At 34.1% G+C, this 14,475-nt stretch overlaps 1 protein-coding gene across 1 annotated transcript in view; it reads right to left on the reverse strand.

Annotated features, from left to right (window-relative positions):
• The window catches only part of beat-VI (beaten path VI), a 293,763-nt gene that overhangs the window by 6,062 nt on the left and 273,226 nt on the right, over nt 1-14,475 (reverse strand). The window contains exon 10 of the mRNA XM_070105889.1: nt 93-362. Within this exon, the coding sequence (XP_069961990.1) occupies nt 93-362 (270 nt within the window). The remainder of the gene's footprint in view (nt 1-92; nt 363-14,475) is intronic.

Here is a 14,475-nt window from a genome sequence, read left to right on the forward strand (position 1 = left end):
GAAATTTATTATATTTTTGTGGTGAAATATATTTAAAATTTTAGACTGAAAACCTCCAAACTACGACTACTTTTGCAACGTCTCTAACTCACCTTACGTCCATTGATGTACCATGTTATGTTGGCCGGCGGATATGACGGCCCCACCGTGCAGACAGCCTTGAAGTTGTCATTCATAGTGATGACCTTCTTATCCACCTGCATGGCTGGCTCATCCTTGGGTAGTTCGATGACCTGCATGTGTGCGGCGCGTATGTCGGTGTGGAAGAGTGGCTCATCTTCGGACACCTCGCACTGGTAATTGCCGGTTAGTTCGCGGTTGACACCCTTAAGCGTCACCGAAGTGGCGTCTGAGTTTGTGAGCTGCAAAGAGTGAGAGAGAACCTCGAGTAAGTTAATTATTTTGGCATCAGCGTGGCATGACAAACTTTTTGTCTTTTGGCGATTTGCCAGCAAAAGAAAAAATAGTTTAAGGAAAGTTGTTGAAAAGTTTTCACCCAGTCAATGTTTGATTTGTCAAAGTCAACCAATTGAGGTGGGGAGGTTAAAATTTTTGAGACGCGCAATAAATTAATACCAATTGACTGTGCTTGATTAAACAGAGACGACCCGAAACGAGATAGAATGGGAGCTTACTTGTATATTGCTGACAGTGGCCTTAAAAGTTATAAAGTATGGGAATAGTAAAATTTTGTTAGAGAATACGGCTATATTTCTATGTGCACAAAAGAGAGTGACTTTAAGTTTGGTTAAAAAAATGTTTCTTCTTGGTAAACTCTATTTGTTGAGAAGAGTTCAACACAAAACACCACTGGTCCATGAACTCGAGTTCGTAATGAAAGTGAACGGTCACTAACAAGCACAATTCGCGTTGCTAACGTGTAAGATCCAGAGATACATGGTCGATAATCTAAACTTGCTATTTCTGACTTCTAAGGACAGGTTGAAACTATGAGAAACAGATACTGCTCCAAGTCAAGTGATGCTGCTGAAGTATTCGCCAGCATGCCGCCTATTGACATCCAAGGGGACGAATTCGGGCGACTGTACCAGCCGTCTTCAGTGCCGTCTTCAGGAGTAAAAAAACACAGACTGCTTCCAGACATTCATTCGTGAATAGACAGACGACATGGGGACCTAAATTTCCACCTAACCCATATACAGAGTGGGCATGGATGCTTTAGAATGTATCTATTCCAAATTAATCATGATGTTAGCCCGTATTGTCCGACGTGTACAGAGTGCATAGAAGACTCTGAACACGTATTCTTTCATTGCCTGGTTGGTTCCGCTCTGCTTTCAATGCTTCCACCTACTATATAAAAAAAACCGCTCCAAGTCAAAATTTCTTCTGCATATTCAAAATCACCCATGAGTTCGCTTCCCACTTTCTATACATGTATGTATGTCTGTATATAAAATGTCAAAATTACTAGAAATACATTCTCCAACTGAATAAGTTATCCATTAATCTCTAGGGGTGGCTTAATATTAATAGGATACGTTGATCCAAAGAACTGCAGCTTGTTAATTATAAAGTTTAAACTTTGCATAGGTGTTGAAACTGCAGCGGGCCATAAGGAACAGCAACAATGGCTGTTGTTATAAGCAAGCATTACTGCAATAATAATAATAATAATAATAATTTTACAATAATAGTGTTATTAATGTTCGGTCACACTGAAATAAGCTTCAGGCAAATTTGCCATCGCCCATTCCGTCCGAACTCCGCTTTCTGCTTCTGCTCCATCAACTTTACTGCAGCTGTTGCTGCCGTTAGCGATGAGCTACTGCAACGACAACAAAGGCGTAAGAACATCATAATGCCAGCTCAAAAAGCTTTTGTGACCAGCGTGTGAATGTGCGCAGTAATAATAACAACAACTGAAAATTGAAAATTTTATGCCTGCTAGTTGTTGATATTTGCCAATTTGCTGCTGAGCTTAATTGAGTTGAAATTTAAATTAATAATGTCTTTGTTGTTGGGTTTGCCTGAAACTCTTTTATTTAAAAATGCGAAATACAAAAGCTTTCATTTACAAACATATATACATATGTATATAGAAATGTATATATACATATTATATATCAAAAGGACAACAACAACTTAATTAGTTTATCGGTAATGGACGAGAACTGCAAACGAGAGTTGGAAAATAAAACTATAAGTTTAAATTTAACTTTAACTTTAACTTTAACTTTAACTTTAACTTTAACTTTAACTTTAACTTTGACTTTAACTTTAACTTTAACTTTAGCTTTAACTTAAACTTAAACTTAAACATAAACTTTAACTTTAACTTTAACTTAAACTTAAACTTAAACTTAAACTTAAACTTAAACTTAAACTTAAACTTAAACTTAAACTTAAACTTAAACTTTAACTTTAACTTTAACTTTAACTTTAACTTTAACTTTAACTTTAACTTTAACTTTAACTTTAACTTTAACTTTAACTTTAACTTTAACTTTAACTTTAACTTTAACTTTAACATTGAAATAACAGCTCTTTTAAAATTCGTTATTCCATTTTAAACTAAACCTATCTTGGTTATCTTTTTCGGTCCTCCTCAGATTCGTTTTATTATTTTAAAAAAATTTCAGAACAAGAAATTTCAGATTATTAATAATACCTACTATATTAAATTTTTTAAACATAGTATGTATATTATTAAAAAACATATGTACATAATATTATATATATTGCATATATACATAATTTATACATATTGTACGTATGTATATATTATACAATATTTTCACAAAATATTAAAATTTTTTTTCAAATACCACCAATTTAATGCATTTGCAAAATTTCAGTTGATTGAATATTCAATTGGCCATGGTAAAGGGAATTAAGAATCAATTTACAAATTTTAAATTTCTAATAATCTATTTTTACACGATCCCCGATAGTCAATCTAATGCTTTCAAATACATTCATACATACATGCATACATATGTTTGGTTTTAGTATAGACATAAACATATTTACATATATATAAATCAATATGGATATTGTAATTCGTATAATCGGTATGTGCATACATAATACCTCGCCGTTAAATAATGTATAATTAGAATGCTGTTCGTATTGGTTAACCGCCTCATATAATAAACCCAGTAGCAAATGCAGTGACACCATGTTATTAATTCTGAAACTTTGTCAGATCTACATACTGTAATTAAATTTTAATTTAATATTTTTAAATAAATTTAAATTGGGCTATAGTTAAAATTATACAAATGCAAAATAAAATTATAAAGTTATACAAAATACAAGGTTTAGTCACGTTATTTAATTAGCAACAATAAAATCAAACGCTTTTGTAAAAGCAAAGCAAAGCTATTTTGTGTTTTATTAATTAAACTAAATAAATTTAATATAATTCATACTTAACATATATGAATTGATGTATGAATATATGTTTTACTTCTAAGAATATCTATTTATAAATACAGATCAATTAAGAGAAAATTGAACATCATCTGAAAGATCGAGATTCGCTGTTGGGTAGCTGATGATTGATTTGGCAGAAGTAATTATATAAGTGGTCAATTTTAGACAACAAGGTTCTTATTCCAAAGTTACTTAGGCTTTAGATCACAGCGAAGTCAGATGAATATTTGTAAGTATTAAAGAACGGTTTTAGATATACGCTTGATGCATTTTTGTTTTATATAATAAATCTCGAATGTTCTGTAACTAGTTACCAATGGACTAGTTCTCACATAAAAAATAACACTGTTACAAGTAGGGTTACTCGCATTTACACACGAACACCCACACATCAACACGAAACCGCACAGAGAGAGATTAATACAAATTATTACTCTGGGCAATGGATAAATCTTCAGTAGAACACCACTGCGGACAACCACAACCGATGACTGCATTCAATTTCATTGCATTTCGCATTTACTCATGACTTAATTACATATCATAAACACATACACATGTACATACATCTATGTTTGAGCAATATTGATATGCGAATGTGTGCGCTGATTAAATTTGGTCGATTTTAATTTGACCTATGGATGTCACTGGCAAAACTTTTGAAATATGCAATCAAAAATATATTGCAAATACAGTTATCCGTTTGTGTGTGTGTGGAAATATACACTGATAAGGCCAAAAGCGTAATTATCATTGTCGTGGTCAGTAAAGCAAAATTAGTGAAATTCGCTCTTGCTAATTTACATTATTGAATTTCAACTGAAGAGCACAACCGATGAAATAACGGGCTGGGAGATTAGTTTGCAGCAACAAGCCTGCATGTGTTTGTTTGTCACATTAATAACTGCTTGGCTGATAAGCAATTATTGCTTTAGCGTTCGGCGCTGCCTATCGAAGTTGTCACCAGCAGGCGAACTTATTTAGCTGCTGGTTGCTGATAACATGCAAATGTTATATTATCGGAAAATTAAATAAATCTGTGTGCTCAAGTGCTTATATTAATTAATTTTATTTTATTTTTTAGATGTTTAAACAATATTTTAATTTTGAATTTGAGACTGAATGATTTCGCTCAATTCTTGCTAATCGCATTTTTGCATTTACTATAAGCAGAGCATTTCATTTTTAATTATTTAATGCTTGATATTTTGCATAATATTCATAAATTTTTTTGCTTTCGTGCATCTTAACTTGATTATTTTGCGCTGAACATTTCCAACTCAGTGTGATGTATCTATTTTTATGTAAAAAGATAACTGCCCTCAGCGAATAACAGTATGTATGTGTATCTGTCAGCAATTATTATGCGTATATGTAGTTAAATAAAATTTCGAGTAGTGCTACTTTTACTTTTAAAACCCCATAACCACGCGAGTAGCTGTGAGAAGACGCAATGATGTTGGCGGCCGCATTATTACCAAAGCAGTCCTCAAAAAGTCGTTATTTATTCTGAAATAATCACTCTTTCTCTTTCCTCGAAGATTGTTTGCTATAGTGAAATAAAATGCCGGTCGACACGTCGTTTTGTAGCTATAACTGAATATAGCTCATGGCACGTCAATCCTCATCATTACCGTCCGTACATGTGAAGTTTTAGAAGTCTTCGACATACAGATTTGGCGAAAGATTTATGGACATACATATGTATGTCTATGCATTATTAACGACGCTTATGAAATTAGAAAACGTTAAGTTCTGTGAACTGTATAACGATGGTTAACAGTTCAGCGAATAAAAACACGTCGTCAATGCTAAAGTACCGTAAGGTTGGTTTTTAAACATTTTCGTCATACGTCTCTGTTAGCTGTCAAATTTAACCGAGAATAAGTTTCAGAAACTGTGAAAAGAAATGTTTTGAAATAATTTCGGATGGAACATTGGAAATTATTGTTTGTAAATTAGGAAAATTGGACTAGTTGCTCGGTAAATTTTTTAAAACTTTTTTATTAAAAGTGATGTTACATGACGACATCCACCTCAAGAAGTGTTAATGGATTGCAAAGACTGTTTCGAGGCAACTTTCAAAATATATTTTAATATACATATATACTTGTATATATATATATTTGTATGGGTCACCATCCAAAATTTACATTAAAAAATATTTTCGTACAAAATTTTATTTTTTTTTTGTGTTCTTTGAGGCAAAATATTGGACAAACAAACAACAAAATGTTGGAAACATATTTTATTTATTTCAACTCAATATAAAAAATTTTGGAGTTATGAAATTCGAAAATTTCAACTTTTGAAAAAAGTACCTTTAAAGATTTACGTATACGAAGAAAAGTATTTTATTATAAAAATAACTAATTGGCCTACTTTTTAAAATGTGTTACTCAGCTTTCCAATGAGATATATGTTGAATTTTTTTTGACTTTTTTTTATGTACATTTAAAAAAAAAAATCGTAAAAAATAAGCTGACTAGTTGTTTTTATAATGAAATACTTTTCTTCGTATACGCAAATGTTTAAAGGTCCTTGTTTCAAACGTGGAAATTTTCAAAATTCATAACTCCAATATTTTTTATATTGAGTCGAAATAAATAAAATACGTTTCCAACATTTTGACTTAAAGAAGACAAAAATAATGTTCGGTACGATAAAAATATGTTTAATATACATTTTCGATGGAATGACCCATAAATGCATATATATACAATACATAACTATATATTAAATGAAACCAAGTATAGATTAACTAAGCCAGGTTTGACATAACAGTAAAAGTAAATATATATACACGAGCTAGCTCTTCAGTTTTTGGGATATCGATTTGAAATATTGTACACGTCCTTTCCTCTTCAAGAAGCTGTTCATTTGTTGAAACCGCCGATAGCGGACTGGTAAAAGATATAGCCACCATACAAACTGATATATCAATTTTTTTCTTGCTAAGTAACCTTTATTCGCGTTGAAGGTTTTATATATTAAATATAATTAGTTATACAGAAAGTTGCTATAAAAAATGCACCTGTGAAGTGTATTATAGCTTCGGTGCAGTCGAAGCTAATGTGTTTTCTTGTTTTTCTTTCTAAATATTTTTACTGAAATGAAAAAAATATTTGGTGTGGTGTAAGCCTAAATTTGGGTACTAGTTTCCACCAAAATATTTGATGTAGCAATTAATTTGTATAAAATTCAAAACATCCTGTTTCATTAGCTGCTTTGGAAGCAATAAATTCTTGTTTCATTGACAAAAAAAAATTAACGTCAGCAATTTTTCGACACGCATATTTGTTGTGAATGAAAACTGCAATTTGGTATACATTTGTGTGTTTACATATACACGAGTACATATACCGTATATGTATGTGTACATATGTGTGCGCTTGTAGTATTTTCCCCCACAGATTATCATTGGCCTACTTTTGTGTCGAAATTAACTCAGAAATCTGTAAATGCCAACATTTCGACGGCATCAGCCGCAATAGCGAAGCGCCCAAAACTAAAATAAATAAATACATATAACTGTAATAAAGTTGCAAAAACCAGAATTATTGTGTGCCACATTTCTAAGCTTTAATTTATAGTTGCTGTGTAAGCGATAAAAAACACGCAAAAAACTAGTCACCGAAGGGTAAAAAATTCCAAAAACAGGACAAGTAAAAAATACAACAACAAATTCGCTTGCATACATAAAAATAATTAAAAAACGTTGCGCAAAAAACCAAAAACACAACGACAAATTGGCAACATTTGAAACCGGCGAAACGAGCACTGAGTGAAGGAGCACTGCTCCTGCTATTGTTTTTGTTGTCATACTTGTCGCTCTTTTATTTATTATTGTCGCGCACATGTGATGGTGCAATATTTAGTTGTTGTTGTTGTTGTTGTCGTTATTGCGGTTGATACTGATGAAGACTTCGCTTGTGGTGTTGTTGTTGTTGTGGATCATGACGAAACTTCCAGCACTGCTGTGAACGTTGGTATTAGTGTCGGTGTTGGTGTTTGTTGTTGTTACTATTTCGGTGATTCCGGTTTTATGAAGTAATAACTCAACAGCAGCGCTGCCAGAGCGACCATAGAAAGAGCAATCACAACAGTATGAGTACTATAACGGTAAAAAGTGCAATAATCACAGGGTTTTTTTAAGTTTTCGTATCGGTATTACTCCACGAATCATAAGCCGACTGGGTTTTGGTCATGCATTGATCGGACCGATATGAATGATCAAGAAGTGTTCCCTCCCACATTTCTCTATAATTTATAGAGGAATATAAACAACAACATTAAAGGCGGTCCACAATATATTCTTCCCGACTTTTCCTACATAGCGGCCGGGTATAGAATCAAAGACAACAAGAACAACTTTACACGTGCAACGAGAACAACGAAAGTGAAACTGCAAGTTTCCAGATTAATGAGTGTGTGTGAGTGCGACATTTTTAGCAATAACACACACTAACAGCCATTAATATATGTGTATGTATGTATGCGCGCAACAACAAAAAAGCAAACAATGAGTTATGAGCGAATTGTAAACTGGCAACGGCCAGCTAGTAACTTGCAACGTGCAACACACAATTAAATATACATATTTACATGAGTGCAACATACAAGTATATATAAATATGTATGTGTGTTCGTATGTGTGCGTGGCAACACAATTTTAATTTCGGTTGCAGATATTCAGCAACAGCGCGTCGTCACGCTTCGTTTGCCAACGCCACTCCCAGTGCTGCGGAGTCCATGCAACATTCAAAAGTCCACTTGCAACTACCGCTGCTTGCTGCATGCAACATTTTATGAATTATTGCAACACAGTGCCGCACCACAATACATCCTATCTACAATGGACACACACGCACACACCGGCATACAAACAAGCATAAATCTGAACTCGTATATTGCCACTGAACTCATATGCATGGATGTGTGTGTTGGTGGCGCTCGAGTTGATATACTCGTTGCCGCTTCGCTCTTGCCGGCCTAACTGTGCCACATTATGTCGCCGAAAGTTTCCGCCAGCTCCAGCGCTGGTCAGGATTTGCCAAATGGCCACTGATATGGTGCACACAGTGGTGGCGTTGGTGCGTTGGAGCAGCATGTGAGGCTGTCCAAGGGAAGCGGATATTTGATTGTGAGGGTATGTGTGTGCGTGTGTGTGAGGCGAAGAAGACAACCAACCACGAGTTTATTCAATGAGAGGTTTCCTGTGTGGTTGTGGTGCGGTGATCGCCAACGAAGCATTGCAATTTTAAATGTGTGTGTGTGTATATATTTTGCATACGTAAACACATGTATACATGTACAACGTTATGGACTCACACACAATTACTGCAAAGCCGGAAATTTTTATTGTTGAAAAATTTGAGTTTGCAAAGTGTAAAATTATAATTTGAACGGAACTGGTATTCGGAAATGCTCTGAAGAATTTTTCTCTTGTATGTGGTATGCTGTGAGTGCGATTTTGATTTAGAACACTGTTTATATGCAAGTAGTTTATGAATGAACTTGTCTGTATAAAAATATAAATAATTTTAAGTAGCAAAGCGGAGGGTAATTTGTATTAAAATTATAGTTTCTAACGGCGCAAAAGAAAGACTTAGTTTAGGACGCTCTCAAAGTTAAAAATTTGATATTTTTTTAAATAGAAAGGATTTACTGTACAAAGTTTCTAAAAAACATAATAGAACTTGAAAATAAAATGACAGCAATTTTCCGATTGGTCTGTTTGTATCGCAGCTATATGCTATAGTGGTCCTGTATTGGCGGTTCCAACAAATGAGCAGCCTCTTGAGGAGTAAAGGACAAATGCAAAATTTCAGATCGATATCTCAAAAACTGAGGGACTTTATATATAGAGACAGTCGGACAGGCGGACATGGCTAAGTCAACTAAGTTCTTCACGCTGATCATTAATATATATATTTTATAGGGTCTTCGACGTTTTCTTCTGTCTTCGTGTCAAACTTAATATACCTCGTTCAGGGTATAATCATACCTATTTTTGAGAGCTGCTCTCTCTGTTTATTTTTGACAAAAAGGAACCTTAAGAAAAAAACAAAGAATCTCATAGTCCAAGCGGAGGCTAAGAAAAGGTATTCATGTCGACGAATGCAAACGTAAACAATAGATTTGCATGAAATTTCGAAAAAAATATTACGGCAGAAGTTTCAGAACAGTTCAAAAACTTCGGCCGTATAAATTCTCATACAACCAAAAATAATAATTTGTTCCTCAGGTTCAGTTCAGATTCAGATTTGCACTACACATTCATTACGCAAAATAAAGAAGTCGGAAATGTACCAGATGGGTAGCATAAGAATATCTTCTAGATATTAATTAGTCAGTGCTAATAAGACTTAGATACTAATGTGGTGTTCTCAATAAGCCAAATGCAGTGACGAATAATGATCATTATAGCTTCAATGACTTTCCACCGCTTTGTCAAAAATTATGCAAAAATTTACAGAAGCCGTAAAATATTCCGAACATTTTTTCATTATTCGAATTATAGAAATCGAATTTTATATCCAGAGCAGTTTGTACTAAGTTTACCACGATATTTGTAACACTTAGAACGAAACGTCGGAAATCCTATAGAATATATAAATAAATGATTAGCTTGACGAGCTGACTTAGATACTAATGTGGTGTTCTCAATAAGCCAAATGTAGTGACGATTAATGATCATTTTAGCTTCAATGACTATTGTTTGCAACGCTTTGTCAAAAATTATGCAAAAAATTACAGAAGCCGTAAAATATTCCGAAAATTTTTTTCATTATTCGAATTATAGAAATCGAATTTTATTTCCAGAGCAGTTTACATTAAGTTTACCACGATGTTAGTAACACTTAGAACGAAACGTCGGAAATCCTATAAAATATATAAATAAATGATTAGCTTGACGAGCTGAGTTGATTTAGCCATGCCCGTCTGTCTGTCTGCACATACGCGAACTAGTCCTTTAGTTTTTGAGATATCCATCTGTAATTTTACATACGTTCTTTTCTCCCCAAGAAGCTGCTCGTTTGTCGGAACCGCCGATATCGGACTACTATAGCAACTAAAGTTCACAGCAATTTTTATTTTTTTTTATTTATAACTATTTATGTGCCATGGTAGCCACTGCTGAGAGCGTCCATGCGAGAAAGAAATTCTTTCACTAGATAAGCTGATACAGCTCCGTTTAGTGACGTCTAGCATTACGCGTCTAAACTCAGACAAAAGGTAAGTAGACTGAAAGAGCTTTATGGAGCTTTTCAAAGCTTGGTGAAAGCATGGGAAGCATGCAAAATAATCAGGCGCTTTATAACAATGTTTAGTTTAATGCAACTAATTTTAATAGGTGTATAATCAAAGCAAAATATTTTTGTCCCTGAAATATTTATTCTTCAAAAGTCGTTTATTCGTAGACAGTGCTTGGTGGGTCCAACTGGTTTCACACTTTTACGTAAAATGTCTTTATTTTGTGTGGAATTAAAGAGGCGACACACTCTGTGACCACATGAGCTCCAATTACTCTTATATCACTAATGCGGTCAGTATGAAAAAATGCTCTTTTAATTCGTTACAGCGTTCCATTACGAAGGGAGTTACGCGTTGCGCTAGTGGTGAATTTTTAATTTTCTAATGGAACTCAGGGGCGCATAACATTTTGCATTTTAACTAAGACAGGAAGGAATTAAGTGCAACAACTACGAGCTGAAAGAATTAATTGGAATGCATTTTAAATTCGCATTCTTTATTTGCATTGCAAAAAAAGAAGAAAAAATAAATAATAAAAAGCATCACGATGAACGGAAAATTGTGCCGGGCAGGATCTTGCGGGAGAGCGTCACACATCACGCAAGCACGCAAGTGACACATGTGCACACATATGCAAGCATGCATCTGTATATACAAGTAAATCAGAGGCGAGCCAACATAATTTTAAAATGCTAAATGGCATTTGTAGACATTTGACTTTGGCGGCTTGGTTGCCGCTCGAGGAAGCCACCAACAGTTTGCGCACTACCACGATGTTGTTGTTGTTGTTGTTGCTGCTGTTCCTTTTATTGTTTCAACAATTACCAACCACATGAGCTAAACAAAAGTGGCGGCAGTGGCAACAACAATAACAACAACAAACTGCTTTTAACTGAAAAACTAAAAGTTTCGCACACATTCTAAGTGGCAACATTTCACTTCACATGTGTGTTGCACACATGCAGACCTGCACGCTCAACGCCGAGCGGAGCACGCTTCGTTGCAACTTGCCTTAGACTTGCTGCTGCGCAACGCAGCTAAACGCCGGCAGCGGTGCGCAGTTTCCACTTAATGCAAAATTCCAGCCACATCCGGCGATGTCAACAACTTTGCTAACAATAATAAAAACCAACAACTACATGCAACAATAACAACAACAGCAACGGAATATAAATATATGAGGAGCACAAACAATTGCAGCGAAGGAAGTTTGCGCGCAGGAAGCACGCTATGCGCCGCTCACTCGCTCGCCGGCGTTGTGTGTGTTTTAGATAAGTTTGCATTTGTGCTCTCGCCTGAGTTTTTTTGCATTTCAGCTGAGTTTGCATTTTAATTTATTTTCGCTTTTTGTTAAATTTAATTTTTCAAATATAAAGTGGCTGCCAGTGAGTTTCACTTTGCTTGCAGTGCTGCATGTTGAGTGGATCCACCAAAGCGCGTTCGAAAACTTGTAACCGTTAAATCAACAACATCAACATATATCGCATAATAGGAACGACAGGCGACAGGACATCTTACGCTTGAAATAACTTCATCACTTATTTTATTTGTACTGCTGTACATATGTATGTACTGTGTACTTATGGCATTGACTTGACTACGAAGGATATAACCGACACTGTGTGGTCCAACTTTACTATTTTGCTAGTTTATACAAGGTATAAATCTTTTACTCCACACTTAACTTTTTTATTCTTCAACAATATTAGGAAGGATATTCCAGTTACCCTCAAAGATGTCGCCTCTTGCATATCTTCTATTGCATCTGAGGATGTTGGAGAACATTTTCTGTACAGGATAATATGCGTTCTCTTCTATTTAAATATATTTCACCAACTTTTTCGTAATTGTAGGGAGCTCATTTCTCTATTAAAGCCGTTTTCATATAATTTTTGTTCGAAATTTTGCATTTTCGGATGTTGTATCCGAATATATTTATATATATTTTTTCAATAACATTTAAATCGGGTAATTGTGTTGGCGGTTAATTACGTGAGGACATTTATATATGAGCCACGTTCGTATAATTCCCGAAGTGTGCTTTGGATTACTATCCTGCTTAAAAAAAAAAGTATGAACTATACCCAAGTCTGTAGCGCTGTGGGTGAAGTTATCCCAAAGGATTTGAAGATAAATAATTTTATTCCTTGTATACTTTTGCTAATTTCGTTGCCGATGTCTTTAGTTTTTGCCTACTTTCGGAAGAATAAACCGTTCGGCGGATGGATTGAAATTTTTCATTCAAGGGTTTCTGCTCTTGGTTTGCATACTGTTTTCAACATCTAAATTGCTTGCTTTAGAAGCATTTTATCTTGACCACTTTGACTTTTATACATACAAATTGCGAAGCTGATTTTTAATAAGTCTTGTCAGATTTTTGGTGACCATCAATGTCTGTGTTAGTTTCACTTCTTCAGCTATGAAGCTATATAAACCCGGAATTTTTATATAAGAACTGATAAGTGTGGCTCAGTAATAACATTTGAGAAAAGTAAAAATGTTGTATAATGCCACATATACTCCTAGTCAATTCAGAGCTGTTAAATTTCTCAACATTTTACAGGTTCGTTTGTTCTTTTCTCAGAATGTTGTACTTTGTCTAGAAAATAAGTGCAACATTTTCTACTTTTATCAAAACGTAAGTGCGAGAGTGGTCCAGCAGTTGTGTATAGTCTGAACGAAATTTACAACACCTAGAAGGAAACGTCGGGCCCCTAAAAAAAATATATATATATAAATGATCAGCGTGACGAGCTGATTTTATTTAGCCATGTCCATCTGTCCGTTTGTTTGTATATACGCAAACTAGTCCCCCAAACTAGTCGAAACCGTCGATATGGGGTCACTAAAGCATATATTTACATAGCCGCCATACAAACTGAGCGATCAGAATCACGTTCTTGTAAGGAAATTTTTTTTATTTGACAAAATATTTTCACGAAATTTCGCATGAATCATTAGATCCTAGAACTAAATAATTTGTTTAGATGAGGCGAGTATAGCATATAGCTGCAGGACAAACCGACCGATCAAAATCTAGTTATTGTGTGAAACTTTTATGCTATTGCATAGCTTCTATCGCGGGCTTTGAGAGCTGGGACTGTATTAAGGAACTCTGTTACGGAAATAAACCTAACACGATCACAAAGTATATGCAAAATGTTTGCATACTTTTAGGCTTGTTTTCGCATATCTCAAGCGGAACAGATCAATTGAAGAGAATCAAAAATAATAAAATTTAAGATACAATTTTTTAATGGCAAATAAAAATTTAGATTTTAATAAAAATTTAAATAATAAAAAAATAAATTGTTCAATATTCGGAGTCAAAGCATTAGTTACATTATTATTATATTGGTAAATAGCTACCCCACCTTTTGTAACATTATCTCCTTTGACTTGGCACAATTGAAATTAGATATTTCAATCATATGATCAATAGTAATAAATTTCCACTTATCTTGGCTGGCGATTTCAACATCAACTTCGCTAATAGAAAATCAGAGCGATTGAAATCTTTTCTTTCGGAAAAGTTCAATTTTAAAATGAATAATGATCCACAAGGATCCACAACAAAATATGGGATCACCATTGACGCGTTATTTTCTAGATATTTGGTGGATATAAACTCTCAATCTTATGTTTCTTATTTCAGTTACCATAAAACTATAGTTTCAATAATAAAAATTCCTGAATAACCTAAAAGTATTGTAAGATAGTAAAAATATTTCAACAATATTAACTTTTTATTTATGTAATAAAAGAAAAAAATTTGTTTTTTATCGATCATTACGCTCAAAAAGTGTAACTTGAATTAAT

The sequence above is a fragment of the Bactrocera oleae genome, chromosome 2, assembly GCF_042242935.1.
Source record: "Bactrocera oleae isolate idBacOlea1 chromosome 2, idBacOlea1, whole genome shotgun sequence".
In the NCBI taxonomy this organism is placed as follows: domain Eukaryota; kingdom Metazoa; phylum Arthropoda; class Insecta; order Diptera; family Tephritidae; genus Bactrocera; species Bactrocera oleae.